The 22662-nt window shown below is 36.8% G+C and overlaps 1 protein-coding gene across 4 annotated transcripts in view; it reads left to right on the top strand.

The window, feature by feature from the left end:
- LOC115420865 (cGMP-inhibited 3',5'-cyclic phosphodiesterase A) overlaps positions 1-22405 on the top strand; it is a 91481-nt gene extending 69076 nt beyond the window's left edge. For 2 of the 4 annotated variants that reach the window (XM_030136434.1, XM_030136437.1), the window contains 10 exons: positions 5418-5491; positions 8003-8154; positions 8260-8397; positions 9075-9186; positions 9397-9510; positions 10161-10360; positions 11792-11995; positions 13154-13315; positions 19772-20030; positions 21870-22405. In XM_030136434.1, the coding sequence (XP_029992294.1) occupies positions 5418-5491; positions 8003-8154; positions 8260-8397; positions 9075-9186; positions 9397-9510; positions 10161-10360; positions 11792-11995; positions 13154-13315; positions 19772-20030; positions 21870-22183 (1729 nt within the window). In that variant the 3' untranslated portion in view covers positions 22184-22405. The remainder of the gene's footprint in view (positions 1-5417; positions 5492-8002; positions 8155-8259; positions 8398-9074; positions 9187-9396; positions 9511-10160; positions 10361-11791; positions 11996-13153; positions 13316-19771; positions 20031-21869) is intronic. The other 2 variants (XM_030136436.1, XM_030136435.1) reach the window with 2 other exon arrangements.
- Positions 22406-22662: the final 257 nt, after the last annotated feature.

Below are 22662 nucleotides of genomic sequence, written 5' to 3'. Positions count from 1 at the left end.
TGGGAAAATGTGATGTTTCCACAACAGTTGCCATGTTTTGTTTTGTTCTGTTTTTTTCATTGTGGAAAAACCAGTAATAGGCCAGGATGTGGTGTATTTATCCAGTCAGGTGGACAGAAGGGTTATGTTGATGACTAATAACATTAATTTCTTTATTACTTTATGTAAGGATCCCCATTAGTCTCTACCAAAGTAGAGACTATTCTTCCCAGGGTCCATTCCCATAATTAAAGTATTACAATTTATACATTTACAAAGCACATAGACAGAAAAAAAAAGAGTTACATTTATTTAGCATTGTTTCATTATTGATTTCAGATTTCTTAAAAACAACATGATTACTTTTTAGCATCATTTCTGGAGGTTACATATTCCAGTATGAGATGGCTCGGTATATAAAAGTGTTTTTGAGTGCATTAATTCTTGGCAAAAGCAAAGTAAAAGTAGCATTAGAGGCTCGTCTGATGTTCAACCCATGTCTGTTACAGGTGAACTGTACTTTAAAGAGCAGGCTAAAGGGTTTGTATGAGGTCCAGATTTTATGTAAAGCCAACACAGAACCACATGCCAACCTGTCCTTGACTTTCATGCAAGACAGTCTTTGATGCATTGCATTAACATAAAAAAAAAATCTGCCAATGGAACAAGTGAAAATTACCTTGGTAAGATTTCTTAAAATAAGATTTTCAAGATCTGTTGTCTAAAAATAAGTTCTTCTATCTCACTGAAAAGTTACTCTTTTAGTGATTATGTCGTATTTTAAGTGTGATGACATATTTTGACTAGAAATGAGAAAAATACACTTGGTAAGATTTTGATTTTTGCAGTGTATAATCTAGTTTAAAACAGCTGAAACTGATGTAAGTGTACCATGATGTAAAACTATATACAGTACAAACAAAAAGTTAAGGATATTTCTTTTTTTTGTCTTTTTTTGTCATTTTTGCCATTTGTAAATAAAACTATGCCTGGTCGTTAAAAAAAATGTGTTTCAATTCAGTTCACACACAAAAAAGTAAAAAGTGCTGTGCAAGAATCCCAACTGAAAAAAAGCCCAAAAATTAAAAATATCCTTAACTTTTTGTTTGTAGTGTATGTTATTAGGGGCAGTTGTGGCCTACATGGTTGGCGAGTTGGCTTGTGACCAAAGGGTCACTGGTTCAATTCCCTGGACTGGCAGAGTTGCCAGCTGATGTGCCCTTGAGCAAGGCAATTAAGCTCCCCAGCTGCCTGATATGGTGAGCCTACTTCTGCTAGCGTGCAGTGTGTATGATGCATAAGCTAGTGATGGGTTAAAGGCAGAAGACAAATTTCAGTGTGTTTACTGGCAGAATAAATATTCTATTATCTTAATGTTAGTGTGTATTTTATTGTATGTTTGGCCACTAAAAGATGTTACCACTGTTATTTTAACAGACAGTAAAACCCAATTGATAAATGAAATGAAATGAAAATCAGGCTGATGGCTGTATCCCATTGTTCCCTTTAAATGATCTGTGTACAGCAGTGACTGAGCAGCACTGTGAAAACTCTGCGCTGTGTTTTGTTTTGTGTCATGAGCCCTGCACACAACTGTGTGGGCTTCCGTCAGTGGCTTGTTTGGGTCTGTTTGCACAATGACACTGTGGTACTTGAACAAGTTCTGTAAATGTAAGCACACTGAGCGCCTTCTGTACACAAAGCCCTGTCGCCTGGTCCTAATGTTCAGCCCGGCCCAGCAGCAGGCCCAGCTACGGCCACTTACTGTGGTGTGAGTATAAACAAACACCTGGGCCTCTCCCCAGTCACCAGAACCCCACTATTAACGGAGAAGCACACACAGACACACACTTATAGACACTGTCCCAGCTGCTCTCCTGGCAGGGGAATACACAGACACAACTGGAGAGTACACAGAGTTTCTGGGTTTAGTTTGCTGCAGCTGAGAGGGCTCTCCTCTGAGGAACACTTCATTTAAATTTTGTTTTCTGGCTTCTATTCAAATGCCAGAATTGATAAAATAGCTAAAAGACAGTTTCAGCAACTTGCTTTTGTTGTGCTCCAATCTGTGATGGTCCCTTAGCAGCACGTACTAACACCAACACACCATCTCTCAAGTGGGCTTTAACCCATAAAGACCCAGTACTACTTTTATGGCAGTTCCTAAATTAATTTTCCTCTCTTTTCAACCTTTCTTACGTGATTTATCACAAGTTATTCCACTTTTATGCTCTGTATTTTGCATTTGTAGGTGAAAATCAGGTATTTTCCTATATTTAATTTACTGATCACGTAGATGTTCAGAAAGGTCAGATTAAAGTTGAGGGTTGTTATATGAAAAACAGAGAAAACTACAGAAAACGTGAGTTTTTCAACCAAATGTCATTAACTGAACATAAAAACAAGAATCTATATCCACTGTCATTGATTAAACTCCATGGGTTTTACTGGTGAATCAATGTTCCATCTTCACTACGGAGCCTCTGAACGTCCAAATGGGTCATATCTGATGACATGAAAAGATGATAAACTGCATTTTACACCAATTTACATGTATTGATAGGATTAGTGGATCAGCAGGTATTAAACATTATAGATCAGTAGATGGATGTTTGGGTCTTTATGGGTTGACACAAAAATCACAGAAATCAATAAGTTTATCTTAAGACCTGTTCAAGACAGCAGTGATATTTTTATTTTTCAAGAATCAAACAAAACACATATTACCTTACCTGAGATGCAGTGAGAGGGAAATAGTTGTGGAGGAAGAAAGCAGTGAGAACACAGAAGAGAATTTGGGGGAAAAAGGTAACACATGGCTTCAATTGCCGTCTCTTTGCTCCATCATCAAATCTGTACGATCTTAATTAAGACATTAGGGCTCTTTTTTCTTCCTCTCTTTTTTCCATCATGTCAGCTTTCAATGACGTACAGTGTTAAGATAGAATAACACTGACATCAAAGCTACAATATCAGCTTGTTATCTGACAGACTTGGTAAAAAGCAGCCTATTGAATACCTTCCATTTCCCTCAGCTCCAGCCACTGTACCGTTGTTATCTTCTTCACGTCATCTGGCTCAAGACTCGGTAGATTACTGGAAGCAGAAATAATGGCTGCTGTGTTTATCGTGGCTTGGCCACTGTCCGTTTGGGCTCTGAACCAAAGGTAATCTGTCAACCTGCTGTGAGTGGTTGAGTAAAGAAAATCTGGGAGTAAACTGCATCGGAAAGGGGAGTGGGCAGAGGCCGGTCAGAGCTTATTGTATGCCTCGAAACATTAAGATAAGCAACATGGGAAGAGGGGCTGTTCTCACAAAAAACAGACAATGTTGGAGTGTTCTACAGAAAATCTTCATACAGTGTGTTTAATGTAGGGTTCTTGCTTCAATGTCAGGGTTCCTTTGTTTGAGAGGAAAGAGTTCCTCTATTTTCTTTATCAATGAGGCACTTAAAGTTGACTGCTGTGCAAAACTTTGGTTATGTTTACATTAATTTGTTTAAACAAACAAAAAAAAAAAAAAACATCTGTGAAACAAAGCAAAAGAATTTGACCTTTGAGTGTGACTGGTCTTGTAAAAAGCAGACAAAAACACACTGGTCTGTGAGCCTGTCTTCATACTGTACAGGTTTAGCACACTGGGACGCTTAAATTACTGTAAGTACAGCGCTAACGACTGTAACTACACTTAAAAAGTTTTTGTGATAAACTTTATACATGACTGACAGATTCCTCACTTGAAAATGACCGGGCCGTCTTATTTACATTCTGCGCTGAAGGCTCAATGTCAGTAAGTGAGGTTATTCTGCTGCATTAGCAGAATAGGAAGAGTGTCTGCCAGTTCTTCAACTTTCATTAAAAGTAAACCTTTTAAGCCAAGCGCCGCTGCCTGCCCAGACCCCCCTGACAATAATGTACTAACTGTTCACCCGCCAAACTATCAAACTATTTTATATTCCACACCTGCTAGGCATTACATGCAGTGGTCCAACCTGGCCATGCAAACACAACAGAACTCTCTTTGTTGGGGCCTCAGCACCATTAGGCAGGGTGGGTTCAGCTCAGAAGTGTTCAAGAAACAATTTATCAGAAGGAGATAGACACACAACAGGTCTTTGTGCTCCCTGTGACACCATGCTCTAACTGCAGGCATTTCCTGCTCCGAGAAGGCAGGTTTTACAACATTTAAGTAGAGGTATTTTAATTGGAACCACCTACAGCCTGACAGCAGCCTCGGTGGAGAAACATGGAAAAGCTGTGTAGAGCAGCTCTGGAGGCTCCCCACAGTGTCCTGCAGCGGTAACCAGCCACACAGACTGACTCAGGGCTCTTTCCGTAAAACATAACATTTGCCGTGTGATTTATAAACCAGTCAATAAATGTGAATATTTTCATTTGTCTCTGAAATGATGGCTACGGTTGTGTGGCCAACACCAGTGTGTCATAAATCTCAAAGAGGGTGGGCTCCATTTCTAATAAGTCTTTATAACGGCGCCAATACTAGCAACTGTTTCACATTTGTTTTGTTGTTTATTCTCATTGCATTGCGTTAATGTGTTCATCCATTAAGTTCATTAATGAGTATTTTTCTTGACGCATCTGCACACCGTCTGTTTAATGTGGGGACAGCACAGTAGGAATCCTATTAAGATTTTTTCGCAACTTCTGCTGACTGCTTATACATCAAAGACAGATGTAGTGAATGGCTTTATTCCCAATTCTTTGGCACAGCTACAGACACCAAAGCTTTGCACATTTTATACTTGTACTATTCTGCATTTGTCCCACAGTGCTTAATTTTTAGGCCAGTTTAGTCTGCAGAACAAAGTCAACCATGGAGAATAAAACATTTATATTTTCTTCCAAAATAATGATTCACTAGAACTACAAAATTGATTTTTTTTTTTTTTTTTTTTTTTAAGCAATTTGTTTATACACACAGTGAAGGTTGGTTCTTTAGATAGAGTTGATCTAGCTTCTCTATTGTTTTTACCTATTAAGATTGTATGTGGAGCTCAAAAATGAACTGATCATGTGGAGTTTCTAGTTGAACCCAAGGCCAGTAACCATGTGGCTGCTATTCGGCTCTTTACAAGCATAAAAAAAGGCAGATATAATAAATGTTTCTGGTGGAAATCCAGTGGAGACATTTTGGGTGCATGTATTTTCAGTTTGTCAGTCAGAGTTTGGTTAAATTTGGCACCAAAACTACCTTGTTGTGTTTGGAAAAACTTCATGGTTGTAAATAAACCTTTTCACAACATAACAAGTACAGCTAAAAGTATCTTACAGTAGAATACAACACCCAAATTGCTTTTGTCTCATCTAAAATGTCACATGGCATCAAACATTGCAACAGGGAATGTCATCTACAGTGGAGTTAAATGAATCATATCCTCTTTTCCACTTTATTTCTAACCTTTATTCCCTTGTTTGCAGCTGTGGGAGGCCATACATCAGACTCAGCCATGGGGAGGGCTCTATAGACAAGGGAGACAGGATACCACGGTCAGGTATGTGCTCAGGCTTTGTCTTTCACCCCTGTCTCTATTAGGGCTGAAAGATATATCATTATCATATCGATATCAAGATATGAACATTCAAGATATTAATATCGAAAAAAACAACGATATAAACGATATAGATTTCCCCCGTGCTCACCCTGCATGTACAGCTCTGGAAGTCACAACAAATTTAATTTATTTGTACTTTATGTTAATGTTGATGACTGGCAGTGAGTTCTTATAAATAAAACTGCACTTTCCACATTCTTTTGTATTATGATGTTAGTATTTTTCTGAAAAATGCTTGGTTTTCACCGACCCCATAGTCATATTGTATCGTATCGATATTGAGATATCTGGCATGAATATTGAAATATGAAATTTTGTCCATATCGTTCAGCCCTAGTCTCTGTTACCAAAATGACTGTGGCTCCAAGCTGTGTATTTACAGTATTTTGACATACTCACTTTTCCCCTTTGAAACTGTCTTGATATCACCACACTGAGCCTTTTTGAGAGCCTACACTGTACACCCATGAAGTTGGAATAAAATACTTTTACTGCTGTCATGAAATGATTGTGACAATTTGATTCATTCTTGATAGATAAAGTGTAACTGGGACTCAGTATGTAATTATTGCATCTGGTCAAAGGTGATTACTGATGTGTACAGGGTGTCCCATAAGTCTCCATACATAGGAGACATAATACATTCCATACATATATGGTTCTAACATGTATTTCTTTATATTTCTTCTTTATAGTTCTTCAGCAGACACACATTAAAATGTGTTCCCGACAAAATGGCAGTCATATAGAGCATATTATATAAATAAAAATGGTTTATGTCAAGAAACGTTTATTTTTCCTATGTATGGAGACTTATGGGACACCCTGTATAAATAGGAGTAAAAAGAGCAATGTGTCTAAAAACAAAATTATTCCAACTTTATGGAGAACAGTGTATAATAGAAAGATAACCAACTCCACTACAACTATAATTTGGTTTAAAACAACTGAAACTGTTGTAAGTGTATCATGGTGTAAAACTATATTTAAAAAAAAGTATCTTTTTTTGGGAGCTTACACTTTACACCCATAAAGCTGGAATACAATATTTTTACTGTTCTCATGAAATGATTGTGACAGTGTGATTTATTCTTGATAGATAAAGTGTAACTGGGACTCAGTATGTGATCATTAAACATGGTCTAAGGTGATTACTGATGTGTCTGAATAGAATAAACAGCGAAATGTGTCAGAAAACAAAATTATTTCAACTTTACGGGAAATAGTGTATTATGCAGATGAATTCAAAGAGCACAAATGGGCCTGGCCAAGCGAAAGTGAACATCACGGTCAATTTATTTTTTTCTAAAACAACATTTTTGATTATTCAGCATTAGAGACATATATCTCTAGTTCCTAAAACTGTGTTTATTAAATTTGTACTGAATTACAAGTGGATATATAAGAGAAGATATGAGAATACAGTGTAAATGAAGAACAGTAAAGGTAGTAAATGAATGTGTTCAGCATAAATTCAGAATGTAAATAGCAATGTGTAAATAAATATGTTCCAAATATATGCCTGTGTCTAATCTTATATTTCATAATAATCAAATATTATAGTGATTTTGAATGTTATTTATTTAAATTAAAAAAAAAAAAAAAAAAAAACAGCTGAAAGATGTGTATTAAATATAGTAATGAAACATATGTCGCTAAAGACTAATAATTTTATCAGTATCTAAATAAAATCTTTAATTATTATTCTGGTGCATCACACTGAACAAATACCTCACTCTGTTACTTTTTTGGATTCTCACTCCGTTACCATGAATTAATGTCTTTTAAAACTAAACTCTTTTGGATATAATGTACTCTCATATATTAAGAAAAGTGTGGTACACTAAATATTTGCACTTTCCTTGAGGAACAGCACTTTTTGGTATTTTCTCTAAACCTTGAATAACTGCTACTATTTTTTCTCACTCTGTTACTTGGACAATGATGATGAATTCATGTTTTTATTAAATATTTGGTTATTATTCCTTAATGGCATGTTAAAGTACTTGCTTAGACCTACAATTTGAGCTATTATAGTTGCTGCTAAATTAATTTTTAAAAGCAAATATGGAGTGATTAGTATTACTGCACATTGCATTCTCATTCCGTTACTCGCTTGGCCAGGCCCACATGTATAACTTAACTTAGAATACACATGTAGCAGCTTCTCTTATGATACAAACTGAATAGCTTATGATGCATTGCAGTCACCAGTCCCACTGCGAAACATTTTTGTCAGTAAAGGGCATTGCAGCAATCACAGAGACGTACCTGAGTTAATGAATGAGCACCCTCACCATCTCTGGAGCCAATTATAACAAGTCAGAGGAACCAGCAAAAAAGGAAAAGAAAAAACCTTAACTCATTGAATATCATCTTTTCATTGTTTCGGCTTCAGATGCGCTCTCTTGAACCAAAAATGTGAGATTTTTTTGTTCATTTTTTTACCAGCAGAGGACCCTGTGGTTGTATCATCAGACTACGACAGCACCCATGAAGCCAACCACAGTGACAGCAGCGATGTAGCACATACAGAGGAGGACACAGAGGAGGGAAAAAATACCTCCCAGAATGTCATCCTCCACCAATTAATACCTCCTGAGGTAAGACGAGTTTTGTCCTAGCTTGTGTTAGTTGTCTTAGGTATTACACAACAAACTTACAAACGCATGATTTTTTTCTTCCCTTAATTTATTATGTGTGTGCAGGATAAACCTATTCTGGCCCCTGAGCCGTTAATAATGGAGGATTTAGAGCCACTCATGAGTCAGCTAAACAATTGGAACTTCCCTATCTTCAATTTGATGGAGAAGACCAATGGGAAATGTGGACGGATCCTCAGTCAGGTAAGCTAAACTAGAGACACCAGTGATGGACTTTAAACATCAACATAGACTAAGACACCGTTGAGTTTGAAGGAAGAATATCTTACCGATAAATTAGATTCAACCAACATTTTAAATTTCGGGAGGGCCTAATGTGGTTACTTAAAACCAAGGCTGAAAATAAGAGCAGTGAACAAATAATCTATTAACTCAAATAAATGAAAACTTCATTGAAATTAGTTTGATGTTCTTACTTGATTGGCATTGTAGTTACTGTGGTACTTTGTAATGTGTAATAAATTTGGGTTCTTATAATAGTATGTCTTGGATTCTTTCATCTTACTTTTTTTCATTATTCTATCTTCAGCCTTTAGTATTTCCTCATAATGCCTGAAAATGTAAAATAAAATAAAAACTAAAGTAAATCTAAAGAATTCATCAAGCTAAAAATAAAATGAAAGTGAATTAATCTTAACTAGAATAAAAATACATTGCAATCAACCACCAGATTGAACAGCTAAATAAAAATAAAACAACTTAAAGAACAAAACTTAATTTTAAAACCTACAAATTTAATGCAGTAACTGGGTGGAAACAATACTGTACTTGTCTACAATGTTCATTTTTCTTTAAACTTCAGTTATTTAGCATTTATAAGCTTGATGTTCATACACTATGTTTAATTCTTTGTGTTTTAGGTCTCTTATAGGCTGTTTGAAGACACTGGCCTGTTTGAGACCTTTAAGATCCCAGTTAAAGAATTCATGAACTACTTCCATGCCCTTGAGAATGGTTACAGAGACATACCATGTAAGCTCCATCTGATTTTGTTTTGCTTTGCTTGCAGCTGTAATATTATAACCTGCCACTAGAGGGCAATATCACACAGTTTTTCCAGTGTTTGTCATGAGCAACCATGTTCAGCCTTTATGATGGTACTGGAAACATAAGCAGCAAACAGTGCACCCTAGTGGAGAAGATCGGACTCACTTAACAGACATGTATTGTTTGTTGACCCAGATCACAACAGGGTGCACGCTACAGATGTGCTCCATGCAGTCTGGTACCTCACCACACAGGCTGTGCCTGGTCTGCCCAGCCTCATAACTGACCACGGCTCAGCCAGTGACTCAGGTGCGTTCATTCATACATCAGAGCAGATAATATGTTGTACTGGTGGTCTGGGGTGTATGGGAATCAATGTGTTGTTACCATCAGGTTTTCATAATAACTAATGATCTACCAACCACTTTTTGTTCAATTTTTCTAACTATTGTGAAGTTATTTAAATATTTTCTATATGTAGGCCAGATGACTTTTTATTACTTGAAGTTTTCATGTGCCGCCAGTCTTACTCTGAGCTCTCACGTTAATGTGAAAGCATCAAAACTACAGGAGTGTGTGTTCTTATCCTACCCACAGTTCTTCTTATCTTACTCAGGCTTTTGGCACTAGCATTTACGTATCAAACTCTATTTGAAGTCGAGAACAGCATGAAATTGCCGGCAGATTAGAGTTCCTTCTCACTCATATTTCCATAACCTCATTTGTATGCCTTACTAGGGCCATCCCTTTGATCCACGTATAAGTGGATTTGAGTGTTCAAGTGTGCTTTTTTTTGTGTGTGCACTTTGGTGCCTGTGTATGCAGGATTGGTGTGTGTTAATGGGCATCTGCAAAAAAAAAGTACAGTATGTGTGTGAGCAAACATGTACACAAGTGTTTGTGTAAATTGTGCCACCCTCTTTACACCCTCTTCCCTTTTGTCTGTTCCATGTGGTTAGACTCCGACAGTGGAATAACACATAGTCATATGGGCTTCCTAGTTTCAAAGACCTACACTGTTTCAGAAGATGGGTATGGCTGTCTGTCTGGCCTCATACCTGCTCTGGAGCTCATGGCCCTTTATGTGGCTGCTGCGATGCACGACTACGACCATCCAGGGCGGACTAATGCTTTCCTTGTGGCCACCAGCGCTCCACAGGTACCCATGATATTCAGTTTACAGTAAAGACACACACAACTATTTTTTTTTCTACTGTAATCGACAAGATGAGCGTTCAGCTGCTGATCCTATTTTAGCTTATGTTTTACTTTCTTTACAGATGATAAATCAGTCTTAAAAGTATCTCCTACATAACACTGCACTGCAAAAATCTAAATCTTACCAAGTGTATTTTTCTCATTTCAAAATATCTCATCACACTTAAAATAAGACATAATCACCTAAAGAGTAACTTTTCAGTGAGATATAAGAACTTATTTTTAGACAATAGATCTTGAAAATCTTATTTCAAGAAATCTTACCCAGATAATTTTCACTTTTTCCATTGGCAAATTTTTTTGTTGCTTAATTCAAGCAAAAAATAAAAATAAAAAAAAAAATCTGCCAATGGAACAAGGAAAAATTATCTTGATAAGATTTCTTGAAACATCTGCAGTGAATTACTAATTAAATATTTTATGGAAAACAATGGTTAACTTCTGTAAACTGATAGTATTATGGTCCATGAGAGGCACAAACTAGAGCTTGTGGTGCAGTAAAAATAAAACATTTGCCTCTTGCAGAAAATGTCTCATGTCTGAATATCAGGTAGTGGTTCTGTGTGTGTTCACATAATCCACATATGTTTGTCCTTGGTTGGGGCATTTTCTATGTTGATTTCTGCAACACACTCCAAATAAGTTATGACAGAGACATACGTATCACTGTTTTATGCTGAGTTTTTTTGTTTGTTTGTTTGTTTGTTTGTTTATTTTTTTAATTGCACCTTTTAATTTTTTGGGAAGTACTAATTGTTGTACCTTTGCAAGTGTAATCTTTCACTGCAAAAATAAGTCTTACCAAGTGTATTTTTCTCATTACTAGTCAAAATATCTCATCACACTTGAAATAAGACATAATCACCTAAAGAGTAACTTTTCAGTTAGATATAAGAACTTATTTTTAGACAATAGATCTTGAAAATCTTATTTCACGAAATCTTACCAAGATCATTTTCACTTGTTCCATTGGCAGATTTTTTTTTTTTTCTTTAACTCAAGAATTTTATTTTTTTTTTGCTTAATTCAAGCAAAAAAAAAATCTAGAAAATAAGATTTTCAAGATCTATTGTCTAAAAATAAGTTCTTATATCTCACTTACAAGTTACTCTTTAGGTGATTATGTCTTATTTTAAGCGATGAGATATTTTGACTAGAAATGAGAAAAATACGTTTGGTAAGATTTTGATTTTTGCATTGTGTAACTTCTCCTTGTTAGCTGGAAATTGAGATCATGTGGTAAGTTCTGCCTGAATAGAAACTGTATTTTTTGTTTGTTTTTAAACATTCTGTTTTGACAAATTTGTCCCTGTTTAGAAGTTGAAATATATGCAGCATTGTGTGTGAAACGTGTGTGTGTGTGTGTTTGCAGGCAGTGCTTTACAATGACCGGTCTGTTCTGGAAAACCACCATGCTGCCTCAGCCTGGAACCTCTTCATGTCACAGCCAGAGTACAACTTCCTCGTCAATTTGGACCATGTGGAGTTCAAACGTTTCCGTTTCCTGGTCATTGAGGCCATATTGGCCACTGATCTGAAAAAACACTTTGATTTCCTCGCTGAGTTCAATGCCAAGGTAGTTATAAAACATTTAAGGGCAGACTGGAGACTTCAGTTTTTGAGGAGTTGCCAGTATGGTACATAAAAAGAGCATAATTATTGGATTGGATTTAAAAATGAAATTTGATATCAACATACCTTTGCTCAAATATTAACTGAACTTAGATTAAAAGTTATTAATGGGTTATCTGGTTTAGTTTTTTCTAGTAAAGATTCTTCTATAAAGATATTTTCATCAACTCACATCACATGTTTTTAAACTGAAAAATAACTTTTATTGATTCAGAAATGTCAAGTATTTTTTCATTGAATAAGTCAATTTGTGCAGAACTTTGCAGCACTTAAAATAAGTTTAGTTCAAGTCAACAAAACAGAACACCCTGTAGGTTTCAAGAAGTTACTTATGTGCAGACAGATTGTTGGCTGTGAATTTGATGGCCTTGGGTTTTTCCATTGTGAGCATTAGTACAGTTTTAAGGTTTGGTGGCCAGAGCCTGTCAGCTAACACTGAGCTCTGTGCTTTAGCAGTGAAACTCCATGTGCTGTTTCTCTCTGTAATTAACTCTGTACTGCTGTTCCTGGAAACATGTATCTGTGAACTACCCTTCATGTTATATATGTGATCTTCTTAACTTCCTGTGATAAGATATTCAGAGGTGGCTCTGCCTCTCCACATCTGCTGCTCATTAAACATAGTTTAAAATAATGAATTCATTCATGCAGTACAATGATTGATGTACACTTTCACTCCACGTTAGAGTGCTGCCACTTACCTAGAAATAAGTTAGTAATAAAAGAAGAAGAAAAAAAACATGCCCTTTATATTATACAGAGAGCTGCATAATTACTTGTATCTTTCTGGAAACTATAAATGGGATGTTGTAACCTCTACTGTCTAGATATAGCATGTTTTATCACATGGAAAATTCTGCTTAGATGCTTCATGCAAGAGGGAGAAGCTGCATATGAATTCTGCACAGTGCATGCCAACACTACTGTTTGTCAGTTCCCTGTTTATTAAACCCTCGACACATTAATATGAATGTATGACATTTGAACAGCAGGTGAATGTCATCACATTTTCATATCTACCATACAGATTACATGTTACATGTTGTGTCAACACATAAGAATATGTTAAATGTCAACTTGTCTATTTGTGGATTGTTTCCAGGTGGGTGATGATCCATCTACAGGTATCGACTGGTCCAATGAGAATGACAGGCTGCTGGTGTGCCAGATGTGCATTAAACTGGCGGACATCAATGGGCCTCTGAAGTGCAAAGAACTGCATCTCCAGTGGACAGAGGGCATTGTCAACGAGTTTTATGAACAGGTGTGTGAGTCATCGCACATGTTTTCATTTGTACTTTCCAAAGATTAATATTCTGTTGTGTGTGTATGTAGGGGAGTCACAGCAGCACCTGTACAGTGTAGCCCAGAAGTGGTCTGTTCTGTTAAAATACTATTTGGAAGATCTCAACGAGGCTTTAAAAAGAAAAAAATTAAACCTACATTCCAATTATATAGTATGGTTATATACTATTTCTTGTTCCTTAAAGTGAGACATAGATCTTGATAATAATCACAAACAGGTTAAGGATGTCAGAAAATACTGACAAACATACACATGCCATTGGTATTCTGATAAGAATAAGAATGTAAATATTTGTTCCTACTGAAACTCTAAAATCATCTAATAAATCCTTCCAATAATCAAATTAAAGCACATTATAAGGGGCGTGTGCTCTGTGCTCTGCAAAAAAAAAAGTTATGTGTTTTGCTCATTAAATTCTTTGTTCAAGGCAGAAAAGGAAGCAATCACAGAAACTGAGCTGCCTTTTTTTTTGTTCTAGAGATTGTAGACTTCAAATTTAATCAATTTTTCTGCCCCTAATTCATTTTTCATTCAATCATCCTGACTTATTGTAGGAACTAGATGGGCACTCAGAGAATGCATACCTCTGCTATACCTCACAGTCCTGAAATTCAATCAAATACACTATGTCACAATGTAAGAAAAGTGTAAAAAGTCCAGGATCTGCCTCTTTTTCTTGGACTAATAAGAATCCCCTGCCCATGGTCTTGCCTTCCACACCTCCCCTCATCCCTGCCGTTTAGGAAAATATGTCACAGACAGACCAATGGTGATGGAACGGATGTAATGAAAATGTAAATTTCAACCAGACCTAATAATAGCTATGTCCATACTGGAGGTTCTGTGGGATGAAATGTCATATGCTGTTATTATTTATGCTTTTAATGATCAATTACATGGTATCCATACAGTCCAAACCTCATGTATCTTGTGGGTTTAGTGAGCGATTTGATCCACATTTCATAACCTACTTTTGGGTTTTATTTATTTTGTAAGTGTGGTGAAATCACATAGAATTGTAATCCTAATGTGTGTACTTGGAGCTCTTACAAACACTGTACACATTCCTTCTGACTTCCACCTTCCAACCTCAGTGACCTTCGTTATAATATGGCCTTGGCTGTAAATGGCTGCTAATCTCTGCTAATTACCTCTGGGTCAAGTACCACATGTTCAGGTCCTTGCACATTGTGGGGTGACATAATCATCTTGTTACAAGCCCCTCTGAGGGCAAGAGTTGAGGCAGAGTGCAGGGGCTGCGCAGAGGAAACGCTCCTCTGTGATACAATGGTTCTAGTGTAGACGTTCTGACGCAAACGGGTGCCCAGGCAACTGTCATTCAGGTGGAGCAGCAGCAGCAGCATCTGATTACACTGACCGTCAATGGCCTAAAGACCTTGAGAAATAAAGCTCCGCCTCGATACTCCACCTTGTTCAGGCAGTGCATGTACATCATTATATGTGTATCTTATCATGAAACAAAAGCACGTATCTTGCTAGTATCTTGAAGAGGATTTTTGTTCAGCTTTCTCTAGGACTATACAATCCAACATGCAATCCAATACCTGGGTGTCTCTGAATTGATTGAATTGTGATACGTCCTATACAATGTCTCAGATCCTACCGAGGCTGACATGTAACAGAGAAATCAATCCTTCTCCACAATACATTATCTTCAATGGGACTACTGTTGGTCACAGGGTTATATACTGTTTCTGAAGCATATTACCATTCATTTATTGAAGTTGGAAAGTATGTCGTCATGGTGACTAAAACATCTCCGAGCTCCTTTTCCCTTTTCTGTCAACTGACTTGATTAAATCGTACATCCGCGCGTTTTAATGACTCACGTTGAGCTTTACATTAGATGCTTGCTGCTCTGATGGAACAAAGACATTATAATGTAAAGTGTATGGCATGACTCTTAGGGTCAGTTGCCAAGGTAACCAGGAACAAGGCTCTAGCTGTTCATTCCCACCCATAGATGTGGCTTCTCATTCACCAGAGCCCTGCATCCTTTGGCTTTTTTATGTAAAACAAATATTAGATTCATTTGTCACCTATATAGACAGAGGAAAATAGATCTATGCACCAAAATGCTCACATACAGGGAGTTTTCCTTTTTTTTTTTTTGGTTGTGCAACCTTTGAACCACCAGGCTGTTCCTCTGACTTCCATCACCCTTCCTATTGGACACCATGTAATGCAATATGCTGTTTTTATGTGTGTGCTCTGCAAACATACAGTATACATATTAACTAGAAAGACCGCATTATTATGGTGACTCAGCTCTCCATGTATCTGTTGTTAATTGAGGCTTACAATACTTAGATAATGACCACATGATATTAGAATACAGTACAGTACAATAGGCTTTATTGTCATTACACCAGTTTTGCAATGAAATTGCAGGTGGTCTCAACCAGCAACAACACAATAAGATAGACATATATTAACCCTATAAAGCCTGAACCATTAAATCATTGACAGAAAATTCCAGTTCTTTGAAAATGGAGCCATTTTTGGTTCTTCTGAACAACCCAAAAAAATGTTTTTCAAATATCAATTTCTATGTATGATTTTCAATATTGTATTGTATTTGATACATTGGGTCTCAATGCTCAGATATTATTATTTTTGAACAAACAAAAGCATAATATAACACAAACATGCCTAAAAAATTGGTAATTCCTTTTCAAAATTGGTCAAGCTCTGCCTCCTTCCTCATTAATGACAATCTTGTAGTGTCACTGGAAAGGCCTCTGGTGAATAAATTCCTCCTCCCCGGTGGATAATCCGTGTATTGCATGTATCTAATGGTATACATCAGGTTTTTCAAGAGAAAAAAATGTCACACTGATCATGTAGAGGGCTGCAAAACTCATGTATCAAATATGATGCGTTCAGCATTATAGGGTTAAAAAAAATACAGAAAATATAAAATAGTGTGCAACCCAAATATGTGTGAATTAGAGATATACTGTATGAAGGGGTAAATTTGAAAAATATGAAAGTAGTATAAAAATGTGCAAATGTAGCAGTGTTGACAATGAAAACATACATGAAGCACATGTTCCAAGAGTAGTTATTGCACATTACAGTGAGTAGTATCACTGAATCAAACCTTTATCAGCTGTACTAGTGTGACTTAACAGAGAACATATAAATACAAACTGCATTTCCAGAAAAGCTGTGAATTCTTCCACAATGCAGTGGATTTGCTATTCATTAATTCAGTCCAACCTTTATCTAGCTGACAAAAATACAAGAAATGATGCTTTCACTGAAATCTCAGAGCATAAAGCCCAAGTATAGAAACCACAGTTGAATATGAGAGACCCTCAAGTCCACAGGTAGCACTGCCCAGCTACCACCGCTGCATTCAGAAATACATCCTATAACTGTATTGTGTAAAGAAGAATAATGCCGCTGGGTTCATTGTGCGCTGTGGTCAGGTGAGCCCTCATTTCTGCTTGCTTTCAGGAAACAGATGCTTGGATGGATGTGTGGTTCTACTATTAGTGTCCATGGTTCCCAAATGATTGAAAAGTATCACAGAACAGAAAAGTGATGTAACAGTGTGCTAAATATTTCTGTCTACCGTCTTTTGAGTGTACTGCAGGCATCAAAATTAACATATGTTTATACAGTACAGACAAAATACAGTTCAGATAGTAGCAAATCTACAGCACCTCAGTCTAATGGCTCATTCTTTCTTTTATTTCTTTTCATTTTCTTTTTATTTTATTGTTTTTGGTTCAGTTTGTTTGATTGTTAACATCCTAGCAGCAAAACTATTGGTTGAATTCATACCAAATTGGGTTTATAGATTGTCAGTGACCCAGAATAGATGTCATTACATTTTGGGAAAAGTAGGTCAAAGTTGAAATTTTTAATGAATTTTTTAAATCTTTTTTTTTTTTTTTTGCCATTTACTTATAATGGGTGGAATTTCACATGTCTGTAGCAGCAAAACTATTGGTTGAATTCACACCAAACTGACTTTATTTATTGCCAGTGACCCAGAATAGATCCCATTACCTTTTGGGAACAGTTGGTCAAAGTTCAAGTTTTTTATGAATTTTTAACAGTCTTCCCATTTACTTATAATGGGCAAAATATGTGCAAGGGGCGGGGTTTGTTGTGTCTAGCACCACTTGTTAACACTTAACACTTTTTTTTTTCCACACTTTTATTTTAACACCTCAGTTTAATGATTCATTCTTCCTTTTCTTTTATTTTATTGAGTTGAATAAGACAGTGGAGTTCATCTGTATCTGGTCCTTTTCTTTGTCCTTTTGTCAGGTAAATAAGGATTTGGAATTAACGAATCACTGACCTTTAGTTGTCATTGATCTTATGAAAATGTGGTTTGTAAAACAATACGAGCAGTGTAAATGCATGTGAGAGTAAGAGTGAACCTGAGGATGTTGCGTGATGCTGGTTTAATTGCATTCACCGGGCATCCTAGGTGTGAAGTAGTTATTGATTACCTGGCTAGAAGAAAAATCAATATAGATTAAGAAACAATATGAAGAGCTGCCACTCAAGGCCTAGTTCTCAGCTTCCCACCCTTATTCTACCCACGTTATATCTTTATTCTTTGAATGAACACTGTACCGTAACTGCTGCAACACACCCGCCTTAATTACCTCTGCCAAGGAGCTTATGTGATCACTCTAATGTATCTGTCTGTCTATCAGCAGGACTGTGAAAAGAAACTACAGCCTCTATTTTCATAATACTTTTTGGCAGGGTGGAGTATATGAGCCAAGGATGAAACGCTTACATTTTGGAGCAGATCCATGAAAAGGAGCTGAAACTTTTTACTTTCTTCAACACCTTAGAAGCAAAAGCAAAAAAAGGAGTAAAACAAAGGTCATACTCTTTGGTTTGTTTGTTGTTTAATGAAAGTGCACTATTGGTTCTTCCAAACTATCACTCTAAAGCAGGAGTGTCAAACAGAAGGCCAGTACATTAATGGGTAAGGGTGTCAAACTTATTTTAGTTCAGGGGCCATATGCAGACCAGTGTGATCTCAGGTGGGTCAGATCAGTAAAATACTATCATAAAAACCTAGAAATAATGACAACTTCAAATTCTAAATGCTAAAATGTTAACAATGTTATGCCTGCTTATTTGTATTTGCATATTTGTAGATCCTCTATGATCTATAAGCTGTCATGCATATTGTCACTGTTAGGCGGAAACCTCGCAAGTCCATTTTTGTCTTGTTTTTTTTTAAGAATAATGAAGTATAATTGCCACAAGGTTGCAAGAAATAACACAATTTCTAAGCACATGACAGCTCTTTTTTGAGTCTTAAACATTGGAGATAAAGAGAGAGATGTTAGGTGGAGGTTATTTCAAACCTGTATTATTTATTTATTTATTTATTTATTTATTTATTCATTTATTTATTTAAATTTTATTAGAAAGCAGGTGCAGATCAATATATGTCTGTTACTGCAGATAAGAAATATAAACATACACACATACATTTGCCAGGACATTATCCAACATATAAATCACAGAAATAACAAAAACTAAATAAATAATTACACACACATGTATGCACATATACACATACATAAGTGCATCATTACAATGTACAGTTGGCAGACATGAGTCATAACTAAATCAATTAAAGATAACAGAAAAATATCACAGAACACCTGCATATTTTATAGCCCCTTAACCCTAACCAACCCCATCCCACAGATCTTTCTCTAAATTTCACGACATGCTAGATATTTCAAATAAATACATAAAAATGCATGGTCTCACTGACCATTGGTCTTTTTTTTTTTTTTTGTCATAAAATGATTCTGTTGGTCAGTTTTCACATTGGCTGGGTGGTTTTAGAAATATTTAGCCACTGAAAAGTGTTCCAAAAGTGTTCTCCATGCATTTATTTAGAGTGTACATCGTTCTTCCAGTTTCCTGAAAAAGTAACCATATTGGACATAAGAGGTTGCCGCCCGACAGTGACAATATATGAAAATGATAAGTTGAGGCCTAATTATATAAAAATGAACTCATTTTTTTTAAGGCATTTCAGGTTATTCATATTTTTATTGAAAGGATAATTTGTAAATCTAAATATTTTCATGATTTAACTATTCTTGCACTCACAAAACGACAAAAATTTGGAGCTGGTGTTATTTATCGGCTATTATGCTATTATTTTACTGGTCTGACCATCTTGAGATCAAAATAGGCTCCTATGTTGCCCCTAACCTAAACAATTTGACGTTGTGAGACAGAAAATTAAGTTTTTTATTCATATTACAATTTCTGACTATACATCAAATCCTAGAAATTTCCATTTTCATATTGACTTTCATAAAGCTCATGATAAATGTGCACAAATGTGGGTCATGCTTTTTTTTTTTTTTTTTTTTTTTTTTGTAGGGTGACGAGGAGTCCAGCCTTGGTCTTCCAATCAGTCCCTTCATGGACCGAGCGGCGCCGCAGCTCGCCAAACTTCAAGAATCGTTCATCACACATATCGTGGGGCCACTGTGCAACTCGTATGACTCGGCCTGTCTCATGCCTGGACGATGGGTGGAACCGAACCCTGAGGCGGAGGAGCCTGAGATAACGGAGAATGAAGAAGAGGAGGAGGAAGATACTGCAGAGGAGGACACGTCCACCAGTTCAGAAGCATCACGTAAGCAGCGGTCTAAAACAAAGCTATTTTTATTTATTAGGATCTCCAGGGCACAGTGACTTGTCCTGGCTCAACATGACATACATACATAAACAAAAGCAAAATGTTCTTTCATGCATATCTCAGACAGTCAAATGAATGTACAACCCTTCAGTAATGGCATAAAAATAAACTAGAACTGATGCCTCATCTTGCTATTGTAGTCTTTAAACACACTGAAGATAATCCTTTATCTGTGCCACACCAGGGCAAGAATCATATTAACAGTAAAAATATTTTTGCTGTTAGTAAATGGTGAAAAATACAGCAAGAAATAGAGATAAAAACAGCAAAATGGAAAAATATTAAACCGTAAAAAGCTAATTCATGGAAAATAACAAACACAAGTTGAAATGGAAGATCTATACAACATATACAGTCGCAGAAAAAATTATTAGACCATTACAAGTCATCAAAAATATTAGTTATGCAATCAAGTACTATCTCCTGTGTGTATCATGTGACTAAAACAGACAGAAAACAAAACATGGAATGCCTAAAAGCACTGTTTTTGTCAGTACAATGCCATAGCTATTGATGTAAGAACTGAAGTGATTTTGGTTATTATCAAGAAAACATGGAAAATGGCTAGATATCAGCACTGAAATTAAACTCTTATGAGCTGTTTTTGTCATTATCATTATATTTGTCCAAACAAATGACCACCACCAATCATTTATACACTGGTGTGAGTGGCACTGGAAGAAAGGAGGGTGAAGTGTCTTACTAGGACAGGGTGGGACTTGATCTGCCAGCCCTTTGGTTATTAGACAACCCACTCTACCTCCTGAGCCATGGCTACCCCATATGTAACTTTGAAAGGCAAATTGCAATCTTCTTGTTGGAGTTAGCTCATAGCTGTCAGCGTATCACTTGTAGTGATCGATCAGACAAACATTTAGGCATTTTTTTCATGTGTCTACAACATTCCTACTGGTCGCTAGAGCCGTTTTTTTTTTTAACATAGGTGGCACTAGTGAGCACATTTTGGCACCTGGGGTAATTTTTACATTTTATGAAATTTTTCACCAGACCTGACATGTGTGCCAAATTTGGTGAGTTTTTGAGCATTTTAAGGGGTCAAATTCCAGTTTAAAGTGGTGTCTGGAGAATAACAATACAGGAGGTCCTCGGGTTATGAACGAGTTCCGTTCCTACGCTGGCAACGTAACCCGAATTTCTGCGTAAGTCGGAATTAACTCTTTAATACCCCCTAAATACCCCCTAAATCTCTAAATAAATATCCAAATGCACGTATTATACTTCATATTAATAAAATAAAATAAATTAAAATAAAAAAAATAAGATACTGTACTTACCATCACTGCTGAGAGGTGGCTGGAGAAGAAGGAGGGGAGGCTGTGAGAGCTGCTGCTGGGGAATCCGAATTATCTGGAGGGGTAGCAGGTGCAGGATCTTCTGTAGACATTGAAGGTACGGGTTCTACTGGCCTCTCCACCTTGGTGAAGTACTTGGAGATGTCCGTCTGGAAGGAAATCTTCCTCTTTTCCTCCCAGATCTCACGGTAGCACCGTACACTGTCCATCACTCCCTTTGAAGCTTTCGAAAATCGTTCCATATTGGGATCCTCTGCCTCGAATCGCGCCATAGCCTGTTCTAGAAGTGAAAAGGCCTCAGCTAAGGCGGATGAGACTCAGGCGTCGTGAAGTCGAAACAGCGTAGGTCGAGTACCGCGTAACCCGAGGACCTCCCGTATAAAAACGAACTAAATACAATAGGGCCTTGCAAGTAAAAAAGTTTTTACTTATTGCATTTTTTTTTTTTTTTTGCGGTCTCCAGAGAAAGCAGCACCAAAGAAGAGGAGGAAAGTCTTCTGTCAGATCACTCATCATCTTTTGGAGAACCATGAGATGTGGAAGAAGGTGATCGCAGAAGAGGCACAGAAACAAGGCCAAGCAACGGAGTCTGTTCATTTAAATAATGTAGCTGAGCCAATTCTGGCCATTCACGAGGAGGAGGAGGAGCCGGGGAGCAGAGAGGAGCTGGTAGAAGGAGAAGACCCTGAGGAAGGAGTGGAGGAACCAGAGTGGTCAGTGTCTCCACAAGATGACTCTAAACCCACAGAGGAACTACAAGAGGTGGACCCAGAGTGACACAGCCAGTGGGATTTATGGTGCAAGACAGGGCAAAGACATAATGAAGTATTTCTTTTTTTTTTTTTTTTCTTATCCTTTCAACTGACTCCTGTTTTTGCCAGCACATCACTTAGACACAACACTGTAGATGTTTGGGAAATGTGTGCCTATTAAGAGGAAAAAAAAAAAAAAAACAGGGTGGGAAAAATTGTGCTTTACACATTTTATCTAAACTTCTGGTTACACCAAACATTTAAAGGATTTTTCCATATTGCAATACGGGATTATTTGTGCACTTTGGGATACAGACTCTTTTGCTACTGTCAAGAGAAGAGGAAGACTGGTTGCACAGACCTCAACCCAATGTGGAAACACAGGACTGCAGAAATTTGCTGCCAATTTATACCTAATTATTTTCTGAATGCAATTATATATAAACATCACAGTTATTTGTACTTGTGTTTCAAGTTCAGCGAGAGTTTATGTGGTCGCTCGTG

Source organism: Sphaeramia orbicularis, chromosome 6 (genome assembly GCF_902148855.1).
Source record: "Sphaeramia orbicularis chromosome 6, fSphaOr1.1, whole genome shotgun sequence".
NCBI lineage: Eukaryota > Metazoa > Chordata > Actinopteri > Kurtiformes > Apogonidae > Sphaeramia > Sphaeramia orbicularis.
The sequence above is the reverse complement of the archived record's forward strand: the minus strand, read 5'-3'. Positions and strand labels throughout refer to the sequence as shown.